Source organism: Chinchilla lanigera, unplaced genomic scaffold (assembly GCF_000276665.1).
Source record: "Chinchilla lanigera isolate Chin_1 unplaced genomic scaffold, ChiLan1.0 scaffold00163, whole genome shotgun sequence".
NCBI lineage: Eukaryota > Metazoa > Chordata > Mammalia > Rodentia > Chinchillidae > Chinchilla > Chinchilla lanigera.
The window spans coordinates 1,194,730-1,221,058 of NW_004955564.1; the positions used below are offsets into that span (position 1 = coordinate 1,194,730).

General features: G+C 42.9%; 1 protein-coding gene across 2 annotated transcripts in view; it reads right to left on the reverse strand.

The window, feature by feature from the left end:
• Positions 1–26,329, reverse strand: part of Cdh13 (cadherin 13) — a 1,142,761-nt gene that overhangs the window by 787,610 nt on the left and 328,822 nt on the right. For both annotated transcript variants that reach the window (XM_005413239.1, XM_013509197.1), the window contains one exon: positions 22,623–22,734. In XM_005413239.1, coding sequence (XP_005413296.1) covers positions 22,623–22,734 — 112 coding nt within the window. The remainder of the gene's footprint in view (positions 1–22,622; positions 22,735–26,329) is intronic.

Here is a 26,329-nt window from a genome sequence, read left to right on the forward strand (position 1 = left end):
TAAACAAAATAAACATGTGTATTTATTACACATTTATAATTATTAAATCTAGACACTGTATTCTTTTACATTTTTTATCAGAGTTTGACAACTGCATGAAATAAGCCCGAAGATAATGATGACAAGGATAGCTAATATTTATTGAAAACGTCCTCCTCTATGCTGGGCATTTTGCCAAATGTCTTGTATGAGTCGTATCACTACATTCTGGCACAACAACATGCGGTAGGCCCTATTATTAGCCCCATTTTAGAAACGTAAAAAAGAAACCATGAAACCCTGTCCGAGGTTACAAAGGAAGAGAATGCTACAGCAAGGACTTGAATTCACAATGCAGTTCACTGAACAATCTGTGTTTGTGTCTGCTACACTGTACTCTGATGGTACTATTATTTCTTTCTGAGATAAATAGATAGATGAAAGGGTAGAGGGAAGGAAGGAAGGAAAGGAGGGAAGGAAGAATAGAGAAATGGGTACATAGATGGATAGATGAATGAGTGTGTCAGGATATAAAAAAACAAAACAACTTTTAATGATTCTCTTACGGTTTTATGTTCTTTGTGTCTTTTCAGGAATAACCCTATTTTTTCCAACGTACTTCTTCTGCAGAGATATATTTTATATTAAAATTTATTATGATGCAAAGCAAAAACAATGCTCAAACTATTGTCATCGTTTTATTCATCTCTTACAAAAGATCGGCTTAGCTGTAGGCTGAGTAGGAGCCAAACACCACCACCTTGTCTGCTGTACAAAGTCCCTGCAGAGAAATGGCAGCCTCCTGAGCATCACCCGACAGTCTGCGGGCCACGCCCGCCAGCTAAGAGGCAATGTACGGATGGGATTTTCTCCCTGAAAGAGACAGCTGTAAACTAAAGCCATCCCTGGCTATAAAAATAAGGAGTTGAAGAAACTTTATTTTCTCCCACAGCTTTGCCTTTACCCTGTAAGCTGATGAGTAGAGGAAAAGTAACATGGACACAGAAGTTCGCAAAGGACTTTCATCCAAAACTTGGACGAAGCTGAACAAGCTGAAAAACCAAAGTTGACCTAAGCCTTGTGGGCTGAGAAAAACCTAGAGATGTCTTTGAAGCCAGAGCTCTTTCCAATCCAATTGCACAAGAGATGAACTGGGGCAGGCCAGGTTTAAATTTCACACATTTATTTCAGTGATGACATTTCTGGGCAGATGTTCCACTAGTGAAATCTTCAGGTGAGTGGAAAACCTACAAGGAGGCAGAGGAAAGTAGGTGTCCCCCAATCTCTCACGTCCCTCCTTCATCCCCTGCCTCCAAAGACTTGAAAATTACAGGCACCAGGTTGCTGCTATTAAGTAAGTCTCTCACTTTGTTGCTGCCTTGGGCAACGGAGGAGCTCCTTTTGTTACCTGTCAGCTCTCCTAGTTAGCAGAGCTGAATCCCAGACTGGCTGGTAACACCCCACTCCAGAAAGCCTCCCTTTGGCACAGCGTGTCTCTGCCACCTGCCAAACCCATCTTATACCCATGGATTTCCTTCCCCAGTGGGCCCAGGCTCTTAAAAGTGGTCTCTAAGTCTGTCAGCTACTGAAATACATTTGCATTTTGTTGGAGGAAAAAAGGATAAAGAAACTTAGCATGGGGGTGTGCATGGATTCACTCAACAATGTCTGTATTCATTCGCTTAACACTCCTGGGGCTCTTTACTATTATTTCAAGAGTCTTACTTAGAGTACCTATTTATACACCCAAATCCCTTTGAAGTGGGGTATTATTATAAGTATTCCCATTTTACAGATGAAGAAACTGAAGCACCAGAAAATTAAACAATTTTCCAAGGCTGTTGCAATAAACTGGAGAGTCAAGATTCCAATCCATGTGGCTGGGCTAAAGCTAACAAGCTCTGTAGCACAGTTATGTCGGTGAAGCCCCAGTACCATCCCAGGTACAGAGTGAGCCCTGGGGATGCAGAGAGGACCAGGATGATCAGCAGTGGACAGACATGCCTCCCCTTGTTCTGCAGGGACACCGCAAGGAGCGCTACAATAGCCCTGACCACGGAATGCCCTCACTTAGTCTTCACAGCGGCTCCAGGCCAACTGTGCACTGGGAGCCCCTCATACAGAAGAGGACCTGAAATTGAGCCTATGCAGCGCACCTAAGAGTTGACGGGAAGATGCACCCCGTGTAGACTAACAGGTGCAAAGTGTGGGCTTGCTATCTCGATGCCGTCCTCATCCCCCCGCACCAGAATCAGCTGGGATAGTTGGTGGTAAAAATGCAGATTCCTCTGTCCCACCTCAATCACCTTCACTCTGAACCCCTAAGGAAAGGGCCTGGAAACCTGCATTTTGCAAAAAACCCCAGGTGATTCTGGTATGCACTCAAGCTTGAGAACTATTTGCACGGTGCTTCTCGCTTGCTGCTGCTCCAAGCACAGCTGCAGTGACAGGATGAGGACAATGACGACGAATACAGAGAACACTGCACGGGACAGCCAGGCAGAGTCACAAGAGGACAGTCTCTGCTTCCACGTCCATCGCTGCTTAGCAGGCTGTATTTCCACAGTGAAACTGGCATGTATCCCAAGCCCTATCACTTCTTGTCCCTCTCTTATACGTTCTGAATTTAATGGTGTGGAACCCCACTGTCATAGCCTCAGGTGATGGCATTCCATAAAATCATGTCTCTTCGACCCATAGAAAGTGACAATAAAACCCAGATAGTTCAAATTAGTGAACTCGCTCATAGGACAGATCCTTTCAGACCTCTACACACACGCTGGAGGCAAATTCTGGGATTTATTGAATCTTCCATTAAAGAGGTAGGCTTATATATTCTTCCTTCACTTAAGCAGGTGCTTTAAAAAAAAAACCCTAAGTATTCTTTTTCCTGCTAATGTTTCCAATAAAGCGAGCACTTTTTCATCTCAGAGTGTGAACAAAAAAGGTGGCCAAATTGACAAGTTACTACAAATATGAACAGGATTTGTTTTTAAATACCAGACTTTACATGTCTTTGTGGTTGGCTTTATTCAAAAGGAGAGAAGGAAGAAAGAAAAAAAGAAATAAGGAAATAAAGAAATACAGAAAAAGAAATAAAGAAAAAAAGAAGTAAGGGCAGGAGAGAGGGGGTAAAGGAAGGAAGGAACCAGAGAAAATGAAAATAACCCAAATCCCTCCACATTTTTGTCCAACATGGGTAAGAAATGAGAGGACAGTTCCTGGTTCCCCCACCCAGCCTGCAGAGATATCCTCCCCACAACCACCCAGTGACCGGGTTTGCTTTCCACAGGTCTGCATGGGTCTCATTGTTGGGGGCGAGAAGTGCGGGCCAAGGGGACTCTGGAGTCAGACAGCCTGGACTTGGATCTATGTGACCTGAGAGGAGAGGCTCTCCACGCTTGGCCTCCCTGTTCTTGAGAGGCATGACGCTACTAGAACCAAGACTGGGAGCACTGCTCCGGGTTGGAGCCTCCCCTGCCCTCTAGTAGTAGTCGGCAGTAAAGACTGGCACTTATTCTTATGTTAATATCTTTGTAACACTTGTGTGCTGTATTTCACACCACAGCAGTATAACTCATGAAGACAGAAGTGTAAATTGAATCATAATTTACATGCTCTAAAAATTCTTGCTATTTATTTCAAAAAAGCTCTGATGTGAATCTTATATAAGACTGAAGAAAGCAGCATCTGTGTGTGTGCACGTGTGTGTTGTATATTCTGACTTTTCTAAACCAAGTTTGCTGAACTTAAAGTTTTTCTCCATAGTTTATTGTTACCCAAAGCTTTCTTTTAAAAAAAAATTAGCATCAGTTTTTATAAAATAAAAATAAGCCTGTCTTAATTTTTAAGAAGGGAGATAAAAGGAAGCCAAAGAAGAAAGCGAGTGTTGCCTACATCCCAATCACCCAGAAATATTTTGACATGCTGCTTCCCAGGCTTCTATATCTTTTTGATGTACATAATTTTTCTGTGTGAAGAAAAATGCCAAGCACTAATCTCGAATGTCTGTCTGGAGGATTATTCACACTGGAGTGACATTTTGGGGCTTGGTTTTCACAGACTCAGTTCCCACTATGACAAACAGGTGTTACGTAACAATCGAGTTTGATATTGCGACCCAAATAACAAAATGCATTTCATCTTGTAGGGCACAACCACTGATTTTTCTCCAGGGTTCTCAGTTGGAGCACAACTGCCTCCCAGTTCTCCGTCACCTGATGCTAGAAGCACAACCTATGCTGAGACGCCCGAGAGAAATGCAACTGGAAGGAGCACCAAGGCGAGACCCACTGCTGTGGTGGCTCCTGTCAGCTGCTCCGTGACGGCTCTGCCCTCCTGTGCTCAGTGACTCCTGTGGGGGGGGGGAGAAGAGGGCAAAGCTTGCTCCTGCCCGTCTCATCGGGGTAGGCGACAACAGTGGTAACAGTATGGTGGCAACACGAGCAGACGTCTGGAGTGCTGAGTATCTGGTCTGCTCTTCAGTGCATTGTTGCATTTAATGTTCACCAGACAAGCAGGAGACAAGTTCTCTTAGTGTGGGCCCAGGATGGTCAGGAAGGTCCTCCCTGAGACGGTTCCGCTCAACCAGTGATGCGAACTGGAGAGACCCAAGTGGAGACAACCCGAGAGACACGGAAGACCAGGAGCAGATCCCAGGGCTGGCACCTTGTCTTCGGCACCTTTCTCATCACCAAGACACAATGCTGGACACCCACAGCTTAAAGGGGGAGAGCTTTAATTTGGCCACAGTCAGCTGCTCCCAGGCAGGATGGCAGGGCAGAGTGGCCTGGCCAAGGAGAGCTGCTCATGACATGGCAGATAGGAAGCAGACAGCAAGGCACGGAGAGGGGGAAGAGGGCAGAGGAGCCCTGCCCGGCCACACCCCACATCCCCAGCTGCCCAGCTCTTCTGATCTGACCCCACTTTCTAACAGCAAGTCAGTTCTCTCCAAGCCCCCCAATCCAATCACTGTCCAAAGCCGACCTACAACACATGAGGTTCTTGGAGGATGTCTAAATATAAACCATAACACACAACACACAGGAAATGCATTCAGTTTTCTTTTCTTTTTTTTTTTTTTCGTACCAGGAATCAAACTCATGACCTCAGGCGCAGCAGGCAAGCACTTACGCTGCTGAGCTACATCCCCGGCCCTTAGTTTCCTTTTACCTTCAAAAATAAGCATTCTGTTAGAAAACGCTTATGTGCTGAACCTTAATATACTCACTGGGCTATTAAAAAAAAGAGATATTTATAGAAATAAGATTTGACAAATAAACCTAATATTAATGTTGACACACTGCCAAGGATGTATTTTCTAGTAGGCCTTTTAAAACCAAATGAGAAACCCAAAGTGTAAAGAATGAGCAAAAGAGAAGACGGATATTGGGAAATAGGAAGAACTTGTTCAAACGGGAAAGGGAGCACGGACGGGGGAGGAGGGAAGAAAGGAAGGCGAAAGGGGTTTAAAGGGGAAAAATGATTGAAAGGAGAAATAGAAATAGAGCTTTTGCGAGTGGGAAGAGGGAAAAGGGTTACAAGGGAGGGGAAGGAGATTTTTTAAATAAATTGAAGTGTATTATGGACATGTGAAAATCACCCATGGTGTGTATTCATTATGTACTGCAAACATGTACTAACAAAGACATAAATTAATAAAAAACAAATATAGCATTTATATCTGTCTGCTTTTTTGCCTTAACATTCACTCATGATATTTTTACACAACTTCAAACTTTCTTCAGGAGCATTTTCATGGCTGTATGACACTCTCATGTGCTAAGACTGGGGTGACATTCTGGGGCTTAGTTTCCACAGACGTCAGTCACCACTATGACAAAACACATGTTGCGTAGGCTTCACGTGACAGAGTAGTTTCTGAATTTGTGAATCTACTCTCAGTCATGTTCTGAGAAGCGTGCTTGTAGCATATATTTTTCCTTTCTCAGTGTGAGCATTCGCTCTGCATACAGAGCTCAGACTGAATATATAACAACAGAAGTAAGCGCAAGGGTATGCTACCAGAGGAAATATTTTACAAACACTTCTTAAGGTACCCATCCCTCCCTGTCCTAGACTGAGGATCCCCTCAAACCGTCTGACATACCTGAAATAGCAACAAGCTCCACCTTTCCAAGTTCGAGTTCCTGAGACAGATTCTACCTTTATTGTCAGGAATGGATGAACAAAATTATTGTTTATGGGCTCAACCTTCTATTCATCTATCTTCCTTTAGAAGGCTTAAGTTTACATTTCATTTAAAAAGAAACAAAATTAATCTAGGTATGATGATCTTCTGCTCAGAAAACTATTTCTATGTTGACTCACTAAAAACTGCACGTGCCTTAGAATAAATAGGTACATGTGACTCGTCACAAATGAAAGTTAATGGGAGGTCTGTGAAAGGTGGAAGTTCTGACAGATAGGAGGCAGTATTATAGATTTAAAGCAACAGAAACACAGCTAGTGCTATCAGAGAAGGTGGTAGCGGGTCCAGGGTGGTTCCAAGTTTCTCTCAAGGGGTGAAGATGACTATTTGTACCAGGGCCCAAACCAGGCGGTTTGCTCTGGACCGCAGGGGGAGCAATGAAACAATCACCCCTCCATCGCGCCTCCATGTCAGGGAACACCAGGAATGTGCAGTGCCTCTGGAACTGTGTCAGTGGGCACCAGATAGCTCTGTTTTCTACCTATCTCTGGTGGACTCTGTAGTGTGTTTGGTCTTATTACTCTTTGGAATTGAAGGGCCATGTTCTCAGATTCTGGGGAATTTCTTTGGCTAAAAACTGTCTCTTTTACAGTCTTGTCTGCTTCTGCAGCCACATCCAATGCAAGATCACCATGGAGTTATCAAGTCTTGGCTTCCTTGTCTCAACTCAGGACCACTCCAAGGAGCCATCCTGCCATCAGAGTTCCTGGGAGGCCGACTGGACCTTCCATAGGACTGTGTCAGATCCTGACCTCTCCCTACCCAATCCTTCTGCCCTCCCCTCCCTCCGCTGATGACCACCCCCAAAGCACTCCCGCATAAACTTCCTGCACAGTCACCAACCTCTCTAGGTCAGCTTTCTGGAGACCTCAGCTCATGACTCACCTCTGCAAGATAGACCTTGGCTGTGGACTGAAACCTCCACAGACTCAAACACTTGCAGAATTTTGGATAAGCTCAGCCACTGTCGTTCTCGGCTATTATCTTTTCCAAATGTACTACACAAACATGAAGAAAAGCAGCAACAAAATCCTGGAAACGAACGTTGAAAATAGGAAGGGCAACCTCACATCTCATTTGAAAGGTCAGCGTACATGAAGGTGTCCAGTGCCTCTACAGCTCTTCAGGACACTGGACACCAGAATGTAATGCTGGCTTCAACATATTCTCGCACACCTGATCTCATTGGATTTTCACAGGCCCGAGTGTTGGGCACGATTTGTCCTGCTTTCTAGGTATTGAAATCAAGGTTCTAAAAGTGGGCTCATTCATGCAAAGCTGGGAGTTGTCCTTTGCCTTGATATCACAAAAATAGAGTTGACCTTAATATAAATATTGGTCATAAAGGGCTCCTCAACTTATAAAATATGGCATCCTATTTGTGTATAACAGAAAATTTATCAATTTATAATTATAAGGTGCTTTTCAGTACAGTAAGCATGACATGCTTGCTAATCAGGCCCCACTGGCCATTGATTTAGCCTATTAGAGCAGCAGCTGGCTTTCTTCAATCAACGAAGCCAGTGATATCCATAACCAGGATGGGCCTGGCAAAGGTCCAAATACTCAGCAATTTGCTACTTTTCATTTCCCTAAATCCATCACCAAAATAACAGAACAAACTCTCCATTCAAATCCCTTTTATATATGCTCTGGCTGAACCAGCCATACACTTTGGCAGGCGAAATATTCAGCATCCACTTTCGACCATCAGTACATGAAACAATTGACCCAGCATGGCACCGTGTAAATGTAACATGAAACATTTTAATAATAAACTAAACAAGTGCAGACCCCTCTTCCGGGTGCCTTGCTGACAGCATATTTAAAGGGTTAATTATTCCTTCAGATGAAAGAAGGGAGAAGACGCCATGTTAAATATCAATTACAAACACAAAATACCTAGGGTGATTAGAAGAGGCTGAGAAACTTATACATATATGTATATACATATACATATACACACACACATATACATACATATTGTCATTACGTATCATCTGCTCACAGAAATCAGAGAGTTTTGGGGACCTGTGATCAAGTTACACTAATTGATACAAGTAATTACTACTGGCTGAGCACGGACTATATGTTAGTCTCAGATTTAGCTTCTATAGCTCTTTAAAGAGAAACTGAAGTCAGAGAAGTTAAGTGGCTTCTGCCAGTTTATAGAACTAGTAAGGGCCAGTGCTGACATTCAAACCCAGGCAGTCAGACCCCAGAGCCTGGCATTAGCCCGCCGTCGATCCGACGAGGCCAGAGCTGTGATGCTAACAAGCAGATGCCCAGCCTGCCTGGTGGTTGCAGGCCCCCTAGCTCCTCTCCCGGAACATTATAGAGCTGACTGTGAGGAGAAACGTTCCAGAGCTCGGACCCCGGATGCACTGGGGTCATGGTGACAGGGCAAGGGAGGAGCTGCACTAACAAGGGGGAGGCTGGACAGAACACAAAGTCCTGCGGTCCAGAAAAGTCAGGCAGCTCATGCAACATCAACAAACCTATTTTCTGCTTTTAAAACTGTTCAGGGAGATCAGACATGATGCACTTTATATGCCCTAATGTCAAACGTTCACTTAGAAGGGCGTAACTTTATTCAGTTAGAAGGACACAACATTTGTTGGTAAGATATTTTCGATTAGAAATGGTAAAAAATAAAAGTAGCTGTATTTTTGTGTTACATTCACCAGTAGCCTGCAGGGGTTTCTACATTTGTTCCTTAGACTGTATGTCCCTGGTGCAAGGACCAATATCGATGCCTCAGACTCCAGTCGAAACTACCTAGTCCCTGAGAAAATTTCGGCCAAAACAGGCAAACTATCAGGACCCCAAAACCATGGCTGGACTTGGAATAAATCTCCTGCCCTCTACTCCTGTGTCTTCATAAGGGCCTTCCTCCATTCTGGAAGCCTAGTTTGTCCTCAAAGAACAGAGAAAACCTTATTTAAGTCTTTCTGTACTTTTCTTTTGTGGCTTTCCTTCTTGACCTCTCCCCTCTTTTGCCAGAGGCATCTGCTGCCTCAGGGAGGATTTGGATGTGGAATCAGGAATGCAAAGATAGTGAAAGATTCAATACTCCATCTCCAGACTTTAGTGAGACAAAAGTCTTCAAAGCCAGGCCTAGCTGCAAGAGAAATGGGCTTACTAATTGCAAACCACTCCCTATCCTCCTTAGGTAAAGCTAACTCCGGATTTGGGGGAGACAAAGTTCCTCCACCTGGGAGCCTCAGTGACAGAGCTGGGTGGGGGATGCTGCTGGAGAGGGAGAGGAAAGATGAAGTCTCCCTGGTCTCGAAGAATTTGCTGTTGGAGACTGAGCTCACAGCCAATCACGCTCCTGAAGACATTTTAAAGCCATGCACACATTCAAACATTTTATGAAAGATCATTTCCTAGTAGCTTGTAGAATAGAAAAGAGTAAAAAAAGAAAGAGGTCCACCTCTCTCTTTCCCCAAGAACTAGGCACAATTTGAGTCCAAGAGTCTCAGGTGGCCCCCAGCTCCAGACGGCAGTAGAAAAGGGGCCTGATTTAGCATGTCCAGGCTACTGAACATTATTTGAAAAATGTGTAAGGACGGTGTGAAATAGTGCAGGGAAGACTGAATGAGCTTGTTTTTGGTTGGGAAGGGTTAGTTTTGAGGCGTGCCTTCTGGAACATTCACTGTGGAGTTTTACATTGTAAAGGGCCAAAAGGAAAAAAAAAGGCAACCTCCACCATTCCTTGAACTTGTTCAACTTCCCAACATTTTGGTCCTTTGCATTCCTAGAACCACTCTGTCGAAGAGCGTTCCATAGGCTAAGTTACAGAAACGCTAACTTAGAACAAGCACAAGCTGCCGTGAGCTCACACTGAGACCACCTGCATTAGTATAGCTATTAAGACAGGAGCTGAGACCACCTCTGTCAGGCTGATTAACTGTTTGTTCTCAGAAAAACTCTGTCCAAGAAAGATAAGACTCTAAACCAGTAAAAAGTTGGCTATTTGTTTCAGGAAGTTCAAACAGATCAATTTATCTGAGTCAACAGTCTGCTCAGCTACACAAATAGCTCATTTATCAAACATAAACCGACTTACGAAACTTACCTCTGCATCCGCATCCTGCTGTATCTAATAATCCTAAATCAGGATGTCCCACACTTTACTCAATGTCAGTTCCCTACTTTAAATTGCTTGGGTCTGTTCTCTTCCTGTAAACTCTGGGAATATGTGCTCTGATTTCTACCTTCGGAGCACGGCCTGGGCCCTGTTAAGGTGGTGTTCTCCCATGTGGAAATGAGTTCTTATAGGGGCTGGGGATTTAGCTCAGCGGCAAAAGCGCCTGCCTGGCAAGCGCAAGGTTGTGAGTTCGGTTCCCGGTACCGGAGAAAAACCAAAAAAAAAAATAAAATAAAATAAAATAAAATAAATGAGTTCTTATAAATGAAGCTTTGCTGTATTCATATGAGTCACCTGGTGATGTTATGGGGAGTTGTTGTGTCACTGTGCAACGTGACTGAGGTGTGGAAGCCCACAGAATGTTTCAATGTAGCTTGTAGGTACCTCTCCTTTCTGCTCAGAATCCAGAAGCACCCAGGCCTCCCATCTGTCTGGGCGGCTTTAAGAACTCAGGCACTGTTTGGATGCCTCTAAATTTTATTTGCCTTTAAATTTTATTTTATAAAACCTCTTCTTTAAGTAATGAGCTTCCAGCTACTTCACTTATCTCCAGACCACGAAGTAGACTCTCAACCCAACACTAGGCCACTCACCTGCTCTCCCAGGAGTTTGAATGCAAACACCCCAAAGTGAGAGTATCTGGAGCTGCGCTGTTCTTGGTGGTTTTCTGTGACTAAGAATGTGTCACACAGACCACCCAAATGCTCATGAAGGACCCATGATAAGTATAGAAGTTGAAAGCAAGGAGACAACAATGTTATGTTTGTTAAACCTCATTTTTATATATTTGTTAAATCTCATTTATATATTACTCAGGGTAAGAGAGAAATTTCAGTCACTAAATGGCAATGGTAGCTAGCAAAGTACTTTTTAATGGAGAACAACACAACCTTTCCCCAGTACACGTGTAGGATACACCAGTCACCATCGGAAACTTTACACTTTGAGTTTAGGCCCACTTGCCAGAAAACTGCCTTAGCCTGGTACAGAATGAAGAGAACTGTGCCATGCATGAGGCCCCAGACCTCTGCACATGAGAACTGTGCCATGCATGAGACCCCAGACCACTGCACATGAGCTGTTGCCTCTTTCTCCCCTAGAGAACGGACAGGGCCTGGTTCTGCACCCTGCCCTTCATGCCTTTCTGCACACGAGGAGTTGATAGCCTGGCCACACATCCTCATGGGCACCCACTTGACAATGGCAATCCCCGCTTCTCCCCACACGGGGAGGATTTCAGTCCTCCCTGTTTTCCTCTCTTCCTTTTCTACGTGCCTAGGATTTGATACTGAGTGACTTCCCTAGCAGGATTTATCCCCACTTACCCTCACTCTCGGTTTTTAATTCGATGAACTTCCTTCCACTGAAAAATGCAGCGCTAACCATATTCCTTGGAGGGTTTGACTTGTATTTTGAACTGTTTTTCAAGCACTGATTATTTCTTTTATGTTATTCAGAATCAACGTTTCCTCATTTGGAATGCCCCCTTCCCTCCTGGAATTTAATGTATACGTATGAAAATTAAAACCAGTTTTAGCGAAAAATAGATCCTCTGGGAGGTTTTCAGAATGAGCTGACGTGCAGTTCAGTGGAACCTGGATGGCTCACAACTGTTTTGGTTTCAAATGGGAAAGAAATGGGCTGGTGTACCAGTTGGCCACCTTTCAGGAGCGGCCTGCCAAGGTGTCATTTGCCAAGTTGCTCACAAGTAGGAGACAGATGTGGGGACAGGCCGGGCCACCACACTTTGTTGCTCCCAAAAGTAGCCAGGATAAGAAGAGAACCACTGAATATCTTATCAGATGGAGGTCAGCACCTGTGCATGGAATACCCTGAAGGAGGGCAGCCTGCGATTCCAAAATCTAGGAAGCCCAGGTGACCAAGAATAGTAACTCATCTGGCATCAAAACCCAACCTGAACCAATGTGAGGGTATTCAGTCTTTGTTCATAAACATTCATATGTCTGTTCATATCAATTTGTTTTATGACATGCTTAGTCCTAGACCCTACTGTAACGTTGTGTGATATACAACAGAGGCACCTATGCCCTTTCTAAATCTTAAGACACACCTGAATTTAGGCTTGGGAGAAATTATTTCTTGGATGTTTTCCAGGAAGTATGTTGGTCATGTTTAGCCCAGAGAGACTAAGGAGGGAGTAGTGGGGCAGGCAGAAAAAGAAACAGTACATGGAAAGCACGGATGTTTCTAAAACAGGTCGTAGAGGAAGCAGGCAGAAAGCACATTCTCTTTCAAGGGAGCTAAGCTTTATCAGAAGCTCTTTGTGCCACCTTTGAGAGATGCTGGCATTGTCATCAAACAGTAGCACCCTGCAGACAGTGCCTCCACCCCATTCTTCCAAATGATAAAGTCAACCAGCCTACAGCAGGCACTATTCTAATACTTCAGAATGTGATTTCTTGCTTAATCCTCAAAATATGACCTCCAGCTTACAAGGAGCTAGAAGCTTGTATTACTGGGTTGTATGTGAGGGGTGGACACAAGCAGTGTGACTCAGGAACCTAGAAGACAACCTATGAAGCAGTCAGACACCTCAGAGGAAAGACAGATGCTCTTCTTGCTAGGAGGTAGCCAGCACTGGCTGCAGCATTCCATACAGAAGGAACATTGGCTTTGAAGTCAAGAGACCAGCATACGTATTCCACCATGAATATCACCTTTAAGATCTTGGGCTCTAAGCACCTGTATGGCCTCATCTCTGAAGTGGGATTTATAATCCTGTTTTAGGCCAGTACAGATAATTCAGTTGATAAAATGGTAACCCAGCCTCTCAGACTGAAAACGTGTCCCCATTTTAGGGCTTTTTGTAGGACCTGGCCTTTCTGCCTAATCTAATCTCCCACCTAATCCTTCTGCTCACCTAATCTCCACCTGGCTGGTTCCTTGGAATAGTTTAGTTCTCAGCTTCTTATAGAAAATGTCTTTGACGACCCATTCTATAGTAGACTCCCAGAAATCTCTATCCTGCCTGCGGGTCTTACTGCCTTTACAGCACTGTTCCTCATTTTGTCAGGCTTCATTTACATGCATTCTTAGGCACTGATTCTGCACCCCCCCACCCCCAACAACACACACCCCAGAATTGTGCTCTAGCTCTGAAGGCAGCTTTTAGATCCAGTCCACAGCCTCGTCCCTTGAACTCAACACAGCATGTGAGGAAGGTGACCATGCAGTGTTTCTTGAATAATTGGCTAAATGACTGACAGGGACTCAATGTATGCCTTTTCCTTACCTATCCTCTCTTCCTAACTCCAGAAGAAAGAATATAAACTTGGTCTGATACAAAACTGCTTCAAAATACTTTGAAAAGCAAAGATGTGCACCTCCCACCCCTTTGCTCTCCAGCCAACAAGCAATTTCCATGAAAATTAATGTGAAAAGGACAGACAGAGGGCACTGTGATTATTAGGATGTGTGTGAATTTGATCTGTTACAGGATAATAAGATCGTATGCCTTCTTACACTATTTAAAGCCGTGCTTAATCTTTCCCAATTTATATCTTCCTGCCTTCCTCATTAAGCAGCCTGATTCATGTGGTTCTAATACCTTAAATTAGGAGATGCTCCTTCATATCCGTATGTTCATGTATTCTTAATCCCTTGAAGAAAAACAGAAATAAAAGAGATTTACAACAGTTCCAGGACCATGTGCGTGAAGATACTCAACAGGTTGAAAAGTGAGGCCATATGGCAGCACTTAGGATTTGACAGTCTTAATTAAGCAATCTGCTCACCAGCATCACCACCGAGAAACCTGGCATGATGTGATGACTGTCCTTGTCCCCTGCCACCTGAAAGGCTTGTATTTACATGTGTGCTGGGTTCTAAAAACTTTCACTTATGGAGCACAGCCTGAGCTCTCCACAGAAAGGTACCTTAGCCACAGAGTACAGCACTGTTGTGGGGGGCTCTCTTGTTTGTACCAGCCCAGCCTAATTTCTTTATTTCAGGGAGCAGCATCTTATTTCCCCAGCCTGGGCAATAGTGATACTGAGTCTTCTTGGGCTCCATGACTGGTTTGCAGATAGGGATAAAACCGAAGCTGATGTATAGTTGGCCATGAGAGGTTTGCTAGAACACTTGGAAAAGAGAGGCTCTGGATTGTTGAGCTGAAAGAAAAAAGACCAGAACTAAACTAGATGTGGCCATCTTGTAGGGAACCCTCCTGAGACTAAAGACCGAAACCCACATGACAGAAAACAGAGCTGGGGAGCGAGGACCATGCTGATGATATCATTACAGCATGCAGATCCAGGTGTTTTTGAAGTCCATGTGGACCTTGAACTTTTAATCACGTGAAATGATAATTTCATATGCATTTGTTGAAGGCAGTTGGACTTAGTTGTTGATAACCAAAATACCCATGACTAATATCCCTGCCTGTAATCTCTGATTACATAAATGAGGCAACACGTGTCTTGGAAGAGTCATACACGTCCGTGACTCAGCTGGGAGTAGCGTCCGGTGATTCTGCATCTCTGGTAAAATCTGTCTCCTCACTGCCTGCTCTTCTTGGGGAGTTCTCAGGGGCTCTGCATTTATTTCATAGTCCTCTATTGCCCAGTCACACTGCCAGCTCCCTTCCGTCTCTCCCCTGATACCCGTTTTACCATCTCCAACTCAGAGCTTCTGAAATGGCTCCAGGCCACCCTGACCCTCCCCACTCTTCCCTCTCCTCTCTCTCCTGTTCTGAATCCCCAGAAATCCAGCCATATGACTGTATCGCCCCCAGTCACACGCTACCTTTGCTGACAGTTCTGAACGTGGAAAATAGATTTTAAAGTCTTTGATCAATGCCCGCCAGTCGAGCTCTTTTACCACTTAGCTCCGCCTCTGCTTTGGTAACCTTGCAAAACAACGGTTGTCCACTACAGCAATGATGTGAGAGAAACAACACACGCATCCTGTCTTTTAGGGCTCATGGTTGGACTCACAGCAGTCTGAGAGCAGTGGCGACTCCACGGAGGGGAATTCAGATGCCTGTAAGTTAAAGGTAATTTGCACATTGGTTGTCAGGAAGACACTGGAGCCAGAGAGGCCACAAGGAAGGCTTCACCTGCAATTATTCCTGCAATAATTCCAGCAGCTAGTAAATTGGGGTTTGCTATAGACCAGCGGCTACCTAAGCCCTTTGTACAGGTTAATAGTTAATCTTTGAAACAACCTGTTGGGGTGGTGGCCACTGTAATATTCATTTTCCAAATGAGGAAACTGAAGTATAGTTAGGATTTTCCGCATTTAATTTGGATGTTTCCCAATATGCCTAAGTTACCTGATAGCAGGCTGACTTTGGATTTGTACCCAAGTAGCTTGTCTCTGGGGTTTGTCTTGGAAGCCCAAGATACTCAGAAATTGCGATTTCTTAAAAGTAAAGTTCTCAGCATTGGTGACCAGCTTCTTTTATGAAATACTTCAGACGCCCTTGCAGCCAACCAGGACCTGTCTCTGGAACAATCCCTTCAGGGCCAATAGTGGGACATCCGTGGTTTACTCATTACTGATAAGAGAACTTAGGCCAAGAGAGCCCTCTCTGCTCCCATGCCCCTCTCTGGCAAGGCCTTTCACCTGTTACTTCATCTTTTTCTCGTTTTTCACAGTACAACTCAGGACCCAAGTCCAATGGAGGAATTTCGGCATAGCTTCAAATCTCTCCCTGATGAATACATGTATTTGTTTCTTATCCTACAGCCACTGAACTGTACTAGTTCATGCTTCTAAGAAAGTTAGTATTGATGCATTTATGAGGATAATAATAAATATTAATTGACTGGTTATTAAATTGTTACAAATACATCAGTGGGAGAGAAGGGAAAACCTACAAAATTATTACATTTCTACAGAACTCTTTAAATACAGGAAGAATTCTTATTAACATAAGCAGTAATCTCCATTCTAACCCCAAGTATCATCGACTTCTAATGATGGAATGGACTAGGTGGTGCCAGAGTAATTTTCCTTGGTACACATCATGACAACGAGAAACAAACATGCCACCCGAAACCTAGCCTTCTTCAAGCCTGTCTAGATTGCAATATAGGTGACACCAAATAATTTCATTAATCAGATAGTTGGTCTTTCAATCTGAGAATAATAAGAATAGGTTAGGAGGGTGAAGGATGACCAGAAAATGGAAAGGGAATTATCATCATTATGTCTTAAAGTCACAAATATAAGACTACAAATATATGAATGCAAGAGCTACATAACTCAGGAAACTCTCTAGATTAGAAAATAGAGACAGACAAAAGCCTAAGTCAGCTGGAACTCAGGAAGCAGGCATTTCTCTACCTGCCAGGTTGGAAAGTTCATGCATTTATTACCATCCAAATGAAATCTGTTCAGCAGGGTCAAAAGGGCCTTTGTTTTGACATTTAATTCACTCGCAATGTATTTCCTGTGTTAGGATGCAAAACACCTCTCCCATTGCTTTTTCATTAATTGCCTTCATTTTTCAAGTTCCTCGTTTGATTTATAGTCAATTAAAAACACCCTCAAAAGCCATGACTCATGTATGTTAAGTACAAATATGATTAATGCAGTTTCACGCACCCCTGGATGACCTGGCTGCTAACCAAGGTCAGTGGCGTGGTGGCATAACCAGATGGTGTTTTGGTGGACAATCTGGCAGTGCTTCGATCCAAAGTAAAGAACAAGTGCTACTTTTCCTGTATTACAGAGGAAGACTGAACTTGGCTATGAGCGGAAAAAAGTATGCAGTGTAAGTTCTCTCTCTAGTTCACCCAGGTTGATGACAGTGATAAAACATTTAGAGGGCAAATTCCCTTGATGTATCACCACCAACCTCAACAAAAATGAGAGGCACTAGACAGTGGACTTTGGCCATAGGTTAGAGCTCTAGAATTTTGGGTTCAAATCTTGATACCACTATTGGAAATGATACCATCTTTGGTGAATATCTTCACCTCACTTGACCTTCAGGGTTCTCATCTGTAAAATGGGCACATAGATGCATCTTTCCCTAAGGGTTGCTGTGAGATTCAAGAGGACACTGAACAGCTAGGGAGCACACAACATGACACTGCCAGTTCTCAGGCCGTGGGAGGTGCGCTGGTCAGCTGCATTGTGGTTGTGTGCTCCAGCAGCTGCACACCTGTCACATTTTCTACAAGTGACCTCCCTTCTGTCTGCACCAGCATGTGGTCCCTCATGAAGAAGTCTCCTGAGAACTATCCCTACGTCCTTCTCGGGAAAAGTACCACAATGGAACTTCTGGAGGATGCCAGAACAGCAGGAGAGAAGACCAGCATGCTCCTCAAGCTGTAGGTAAACTATGGTCAGTGGGAACATTCCATACACGTTTCACAAAGTACAATTTACTCAAAGCCCTGATTGCCTTTCCTTCAGTAATTAGTCTTTATTCCCCTTTTGATAAAAAACAAATCTTTAAAAGAAATTCTTGCTTAGAGTGAACAATGACTTTCCCTCTCTCCTTAATTTACTTAACTTTTGGATATTCAAGAATAGCAAAGTTTTTACAGGTAGAGTTTTTATTTCAAAGATCTTTTTGAAGAATAGCGTGATACCTCTCCAGAAGTCCAATATCCTGAGCCTCTGCTGTAGATGCCCCTTGATTTGTTCAGAGTTTTATGTCAGCATGATCTGTCTTCCTGGAAGCCTGGTTCCGGAGGCCATGGTAAGGGCAGTGAATCTACCACTGGTCTATGAATGATGATAATAACAGTCCTGCGAACAGCTCCTCTTCCTACCAACTGTGTGCTAAGCAGATTCTCTGCCTTTGCTGGTTCAGCTCGAGAAGTAGGGTCTGCCATTGCCTTCTTATAGAGATGAGATGATTCTCATTTGGATGATTCAAGTTTCTTCCTCATTGTCACACAGTTAATGTTTGCTTGTGTAGGTATTTTTGCTCTCATCAGTGTGGGCTCAAAACTACCTGTGTGATCTTATCCACAGCACCTCAGTCTTTCAGAGGAAGCAAGTGGGTCCAACTTTATTAGAACCCTCGGAAGGCAGGGCTGCCCCCCATGTTCCTGAGAGAGCAGGGAGGACAGCACCACTCAGTGGGAGGTGCCCTGTCAGGGTGATGACCCACCGTCCTGCTTCAGCTGAAGAACTCTGTCCCACATAGACAGGAGACAGGTGCCTTTTCTGAGAATGATTTCTGTCTTTGCCTGGAGTCTAATATATTGTTTTAAAATCTGCACAGAGGATGACTGTGTGTACTCCTCCACAGCCCCTTGCACCTCTTGCTACAGACTAGGTCTGCTGATGAAAAGGAGCAGAATGATGCATGTCACCTCACAGTTGAGATGGGTGAGCACCAGGGCTACCTTCCCCACACTCTCTCTTGACCCCTTGTCTGACAGTTCACACTGAGAGGAGAGCCACCCAAGTGAGCCACCGACCTGCACTCACATGACCTGGATGAGAAACAAACATTTCTGGTGTTGGATCCTGGGGGTTGATAGTACAGCAGCGCTTAGCCCATTTTGACCAGTGTATTCTCTATTTTAAAACCTGATTATACAGTTTGGATTGCAAGTACACTTAGGCATTGTACTTCCTCCCTATGCATGTGCGTTTCTGTGTATTTGTGTGCATGGAGACCATGGGGAGGGATGAAGGGAGAAGTAAAGTACAGTCTTTTAGTGACTGCAAGACCAATGGGGGATCCCTATTGGACATGAGAGGCTGTGGTTTTCCATAGGGAACTCAATAAATACAGATCTCTACAGTTCCAGAAAGGCCTGTCTGAACTGATGAGGATAGGACTGATGGGAGTTTGGCAATTTTAAAGAACACGTGATGATCAGGGATTATCACTTGATGTGTTCCCATCCTGGCCAGGTACCTGATAAGTTTCCCAGGCAAACTATTCTTTGAAGCCTAAAGGACTTCTGATATGGGTTCTAGCTGGAGGCTGCAATCAGGGTTGTTAATCAACTGCACTGGTATCAAGATGGCAGCTACTAGAACACACACACTTTCTACCATAGGAAAATAATAGAGCTACCACACCAGGGTGAGAGAGTTCTGGGTGCCAGGGGTCTCCTGTGAAACCCCTCCCACAAATTCCTCACTGATTCCACCCTGAGTCCAAAGACCTCTAATCAGTGTCTCTTTCTGACTTACTGCCCTTTAAACTCTTTTCCTCATTCTCCTTGTACTTCTCAGGGAAAGGGGAGATAACCACATCTTCCCACCTCTGCTTTCAAGACTGAGATGAAGCCAAGAAAGTTTTGCTCAAGTTACCTTGAGTTGGAGGCTTTGTATCACACTGTGAAAAATACAATGAAAGAGCTCTGCTGGTTACATTAGAAGAAATAGTGAGGTACCATGTTTTGATCTTAGCAGCTTGTTGAAAAATGGTCTTTTAAAGAAGAAAGCAAGTCTAGTTAGTGGAGAGGAGAGTGGAATAAAGAGTTATTTGGATGTGAAGAAAATAAAAGGCTTTAGAACAACTGAGGGAAAGATGTATCAGAGTGAACATTGAATAAAATATTAGGGAAATAAAAGGAGTGGAGGTGACCATTAGTAACAGTTAAAGCAGAAAAAGATAAGTCGTGGAGAATTGGGGAAGAAGATGAAAAAGGATAAAAGGAAACATTAGTGTCAGAACAAAGAGAGGAGGGAGCCATGGGCAGAATAAACATTCCCTGTAACCTGCTAAAAGCTGAACACAGAATTGGTTGAATACAAGTCTGGGTATGAACAGATACACTACATCTGTCAGGCAAAGAGACAATGCTTTCAGATAGCTTTATGGAGTGGTAAAGAGTGCAGACATCAGCTGATTGATTATGCTCTGTTTACACCTTTTGCAACACAGAAATTCACAAGAACTTGTAGGCAAGGCTCTTAAATATAGCAAACATAAAGAAAATATGTAAATAGCATAATGTGCAAATAGCATAAATGGGCTCAAGATCTTCCGAAGCTAGTTTCTTTTCATCTCCATTTTTACCTAAAACATTGACTTATATTTGTGTAATTGTAACATCTCTAACCATTCACTGCATCTCTGGTATGCAAACTCAAACATCAGAGAGTTTTAAGCTGTTGGTTCTGTCTGATCCTGCCTTTCTCATCCAGATGTTGGCCTTGTGGCTGAAGGGTTTTCATTCCAGGAGTATGCAACCTTAATGACTGTCTCCGTTAATCACACTGTTTCAGAATAGAAGAATTTTGTGTCAAATTATAAGAAAATGCATGAAAAAAATGAGACAGAAGGTAGAGAGAGTTGAAGTCAGGGTGTCTGGCTTAAAAGATGGGTTACGTGGGAAAGTATATTCATTTTTTAAAAATTTCTTCTTGTGAGTAGAATAAAGCAAAGCACTACTTCTAGCATTCCCGATTTTTCTAAATAATATTCAATAAAAATTCTCAAATCTGTGGAAACTTGCTTCCTCATTTAAGCACTTTCACCATTATTCCCAAAGTTGATATTCGGAATGACCTACAATCATTTGATTGAGATGAACTTAAAAGTACCTAACTAGGTCTGCTCTTTGTTTTTTGTCCGAGTAATATATGTGGACATGAAAGTTCTCTGAGAGGCAATCAGATTTTACCGACCAACAACTCACACACAAGCATAAAATGTAAATGTGCACAATTCCCACATCACTGACTTCTCCTGAATTTGCTCGTTGACAATCAACTTAGTCTCATTTAGCACTTACTAGCTTATACAGAAGCAACAACCGTAGCCCACCTAATTACTTATGGGATTAAACACATACACACAGTCAGGCACACACAAAACTATGATATTGGAATGTACAGTATGGCCTAGTTTAAATTAAAAAGATCCCCCAAAGTATGATTGTTCCCAGCTTCTCAGCACTGAATTAAAAGCTGTTTGGTGTCATGAAGATTACAGAAGCAATCACATTTATGGACCTGCTTTGCATACCAACTCTATTAATTTCCATACTCAGGGTGGCTTCACATTTCCACGCACGTTAACATAGATGCCACCTGGGATAATCACTTGGAAAAAGAGAGTAAGAGTGAGAGAGTGAGAGAGTGAGCAGAGAAACACAGAGAGAGAGAAGAGGAGAGGAGAGCTAGAAAAACAGTTCTCACAAATCAAATTCTGTTTGAAATATATTGATTCTGATAAATATAAAAATCAAAAGCCAAATGAAGGCTCCTGGTGGCCTGACCCCAGAGTCACTCAGGTATCAGATTACCAGGAAATCACATATTGGAATTCATGCATCGTGCCAGCCCGGCACCTCGTCATGACAGACTGTAATTACTGAGATGGTTCCATTGGCGTAACTGCATCAGGATGTGTCTAGGCTTCACCTTGGACAGCTCCCTGGATGCTGGCCCTTGCCTCTTCATTAGGACCTTCTTTCCCCTCCTACAGTGTGTACAGGATAATCCACTCGGGGGAGTGGTGGGGTTCCCGTACTTTTTCTTTAAATTTTCCAGCCACACACATGAAGAATAAAGACCTGTGGCTGGCCTGGGGAACAAATCTGAGACCATAATGGCAAGTGTGCAGTCTCCTTTCTTAAAAGAGCCATAGAGCATCTGACCAAATTAGATCATTGTTTTCATATCCTTCATTCCCAAATGTTAAAGAATGGCTCTCAAGAGCCTGCAATTAAGTGGTTATATCTGCCATTGATTTTAAATTCTACTGTGTAAAAACTATGCATGTAAAGTAATATAATATTGGTGTTAAAAATAGGAAGAGATCATAACCACAGATCTGAGGGATGCATATTTTAAGGAAATCAATTAGAATTTGGGGAATGTGAGATTTATCCACAGAATAAACAGTGGGGCTTTGGATTTTTCTGAAGATTTTCTTATTCAAGAATAAGAGTTTGTGATTTCCTGTGTCTAAAAACCCTCAACCACCAATATCATGCTTTCACCATTATTTGATCTAATGCTATGTATGAGAAACTACAGGTAGAACCACAATCCTCAGGAAGGTGATGATGTTGTTCTTGGGGTGTGCCCAGGGGAAATGGATTTCATTTCCTTTACATTGTGGAGAACTCACAATGGAGGCTGGCACTCCCCTTTTCTGAGAGACACTGGATGGTAAAATACTGAAGAGAGACGCACACCATTCTATTGACCCCTAAGCTGACAAGTCTCTGGGTTCAAAATCTTCCACCCTGGGTCAAATAGTGGCATGAAAAATGATCAGAGAACACCAGCTTAGAAAATACCATATCTGGAGACACATTCCTGGACACTGGTGAATTTAAATATGAAACTAGTCCAAGAGCATCGTCAAGTGGCATTGCTTACAGTTTAGAACCGGCTGGTCCTCAATGAATTCAGCTGGCTGATTGATATGGAACACTTTCTGCTGGAATCCAGGCGTGCAGTCCAAATCTTCTGCAGATGTTAGCAGCAGCACCTGAGGAAACCGAAGCCATCAATATTTTAATAGCGGCTTGTGTGTTGGCCCTGCTCTCTCTTACCAAATCTGTGACGTTTAGAAAGGAGCCGAGGTTTTAATTTCATCTCCCAAATGAAGAAGCAAGTTGATACTTCTCCTGTGGCTGCCAACAACGCGTTTTGGCAATGAGATCTGGAAAATGCACAAAGGAGAACAGCTGCTGCAGCTTCCATTAAGTTGCAGTTAAAGAAATAACATCGTCAGATTTTTACACCTGCTAAGAATCTCACCATGGTTTCCATGTGTGAAATTTCATTATAAAAACTGTCAATTTCCTGTGATGCGTGAGTTAAAACCAACTTTACTTTCACATACGCAAAGAAGCATTGTCATCTATGCAGAGGAAGAAAAAGAAAATGGAACTTTTCCGCTGGAATTTCTTCTGAAAGTAATTCAAGGCCATTAGACTTCTATTATAGTCCAACATGGTGGCCAGGAGCCACAGGTGGCAGTTGAGCACCTGAAGTGCAGCTGGTCTAAAACTGATACACTGTAGGTGTAAAATGCAAGTTGGACTTTAATGACTAAGTTAGAAAAAATATAAAATATCTAATTAATAATTTTACATTAATTATACACTGAATTATTACTATTTTACATGTGGGACTAAATACATATGTTATAAATCTGCATTTTACCCATTTATGTTTACTTTTGTAAATTTGGCTACCAGAAGATTTTAAATTTACAATTTATTTCAAAGGCTCGGTTTTGCCTTTGCAAATCCTTAGGATATCGCATCTAGCACCCAAACAAATCAGATGCTTTGGAATCTGAAATATGACATTCTCCTACATGAAACTTAGATTTGAAATGGACTTAAAGTCCAGTAAGCAAAGACTGTAATAATAGGCATTGCCTCTTTTTCTCACCTCTTTGTACTGACTACCTATTATACAGACAGGCATAGGGAAGAGGTTCGGTAATACTTAATGAAAATTGACAAAAAAAAAAAAAGAAAATTGACTTTTGTTTCTTTTTATCACGTGGCAAACACAGCCCTAAGCTCGCTATATATGTAATCTCTTTCAGTCTCTTTATCAGCCCTGTGAAGTATGTATTATAAAAAAGATGTATATTTATAAAGGAAGGGTATGAATTTTCAGAGAGGTTAACAAGCTTGCCCAAGATCTATGATTAAGATAAGTGGAGTCAGGATTGGAATCTAGGTTGAAGTGTCCTCTGGTTTTGCACACAGAGTCCTGTCCGTTACCCTCAAACCTTCCACTTCAAGGGATAGGACTGATATGTCCCAAAATTGTTTTAACCTGAATATGGCACGAGTAGAGAGAGTTTGGGAATTAACATTTCCAGGAACAGCTTTCAGTGACTATCTAATGGGGCCTGGAGCATAAATACCCCAGCTCCCTCTTCTTTCAATGAGATAACTTGGAGGCCTGTGTTCTGTCTCCTTTCTGTGGAATTGAGCTCCAGTTGCGCCTATCTGATTTGATAATTCACCTTTCATTAGCGGCCTTCTCTTCCTCAGTTTATTTCCTCATCCCTCATTCTCTGTGGTTTTTTTTTTTTTTTTAAGACCAGCCCTCCAAATAAACTACACTCAGATCTTTAACTTCATGTCTGTTTCTTAGGAAACTAAACTTTGATTCCAGACCTCAAACTCTTAACCACTGCAGACAGACAGTTGAGAAAAGCTCATTATTATCCCTAGCAGCAAACTCAAAGGACAGTGCAGGGACTGGGGATTTAGCTCAGCGGCAAAGCGCCTGCCTGGCAAGCGCAAGGTCGTGAGTTCGGTTCCCGGTACCGGAGAAAAACCAAAAACCGAAAAAAAAAAAAAAAAGTCAAAGGACAGTGCAAAAGGTTGGAAGCTGTGGAACCAGGGCTTCTCTCTAAATACCAGCCTTCTGAAATACACCGAACCCCAAAGAACAGGAGCAAGAATCAATCTTGAGAGGCTGATGGTATGGCCTGCCTGAGCCACATGAGAGAAGCTGAAATGCGAGAGTCATCACCCAGCCTGACATCATCTTTTTTAAATCAAAGGGGAAGGATGCTATTGTCTGGTGTCTGTACAGCTTGGCTTGTAAAACTTTCCCTTGTCCTGAGACCAGGATCTCATTAGATCACTTATGAAGCGATCATAACACTGACATGCTAAGTGGAATATACTCAGAATGCAGATTCAGAACTCAGGATAATTTGCTGGCGATTTTGCAAGCAGAAAATCTGTCATGGGCCAACACTAATTCAGTTAAATGGCAAATGGGCAAGGGTCACCACCAGATACCCTATGCCTACAATCACGTATTAACCTTCTAATTGGCTAATTCAACCCTCAAATCCCAGACCACTAAAGCACTCATACTATACCATTACATACTAAGGGGATATGCAATTTCCCTGGGGATGCTGAGTTTAAGAACTGGAGAGAGAGTGAGATTGAGAGAGTGAGAGAGGGTGAGAGAGAGAGTGCAAGAGAGAAAGAAAGCACAGTTAGAGACAAGGAGTGGTACTGTATGGGTGAGTTGAGTTCTCCACCTTTGTCTACATCTGGCCCAGTCTCTTTCCTCATGCCTTGGCAAGGTCTATTCAGGATTCCTCTAGAGTTACAAAAGAAAAAAACTCTTCCAACTGCTGACCCTCAGGAAATGGGGTCTTTGCAAATTCTCGGGTTAGTTGATATGCCAGTCAACATTCAGATTAAATGGTTTGTAACATGACGAATACAGCACCCTGCTAGGCAAAGTGTGGCTTAGTGAGGTGAGAACTTGTCAGATCATTTGTTCATTCATTCACTTATTTGCAGAGACTTGTTAACCTCCCAGGACCCACTGAGGGCTTTGCTAGACACTGCCCAGGCACTGATAGAAAAACATGATCCTGAGTGGTTAAAAACATGGATGCAAGAGCCCTTTTCCTTGCTCAAATCCTGGCCCCGCCATTTATTGACCATGTGATTTGGTAAATTTTATGGCTGATCTGTGCCTCAATTTTCTCATCAAGAAAAATATGGAAAATGAGATGAGCCGTGAATGTGGCCATTTGGGTTCGGTAGGATGATTCATACAAAGCAATTAGAAATGTGCTGCATAGGGAAAAGTCAATAAATGCTATTAAAACACTAAGGTCTAAAAAAGGAAAGATGTACTAACAAACCTTAATTTAATTAATTGGATAATTACAATTAAAAGGGAAATGCAGGTCCCTTTGGGAGCACGTCAAAGCTGGGGACAGGGAAGTCTAACCTCATCAAGAGACAGCAGGAAAATCAATCCCACCAAAGGGACATTTTGCTTTCAACTCAGAAGCGAGTAAGAATTGGCTAGGCACATGCCAAGGAAAGGAGACTTAATTTTTTTAACCAACACATGCTGTTTCCACATGAACTCTTGTATGCCTCTTTAGGTTTTATTAACACACCTCTGAAATTACAAAACTGCATTTAAAAAACAACCCAGACTATTTTGGTACTTTCCTAAATCTGAGTACCTTACTGGCCAATAGTGGTGGAGTATACTAGTTACTGTTTGGGGCCCTTGATTTCACAGAAGTGTTTGCAACAGTGCCTACACATGAACTTGTCATGGAT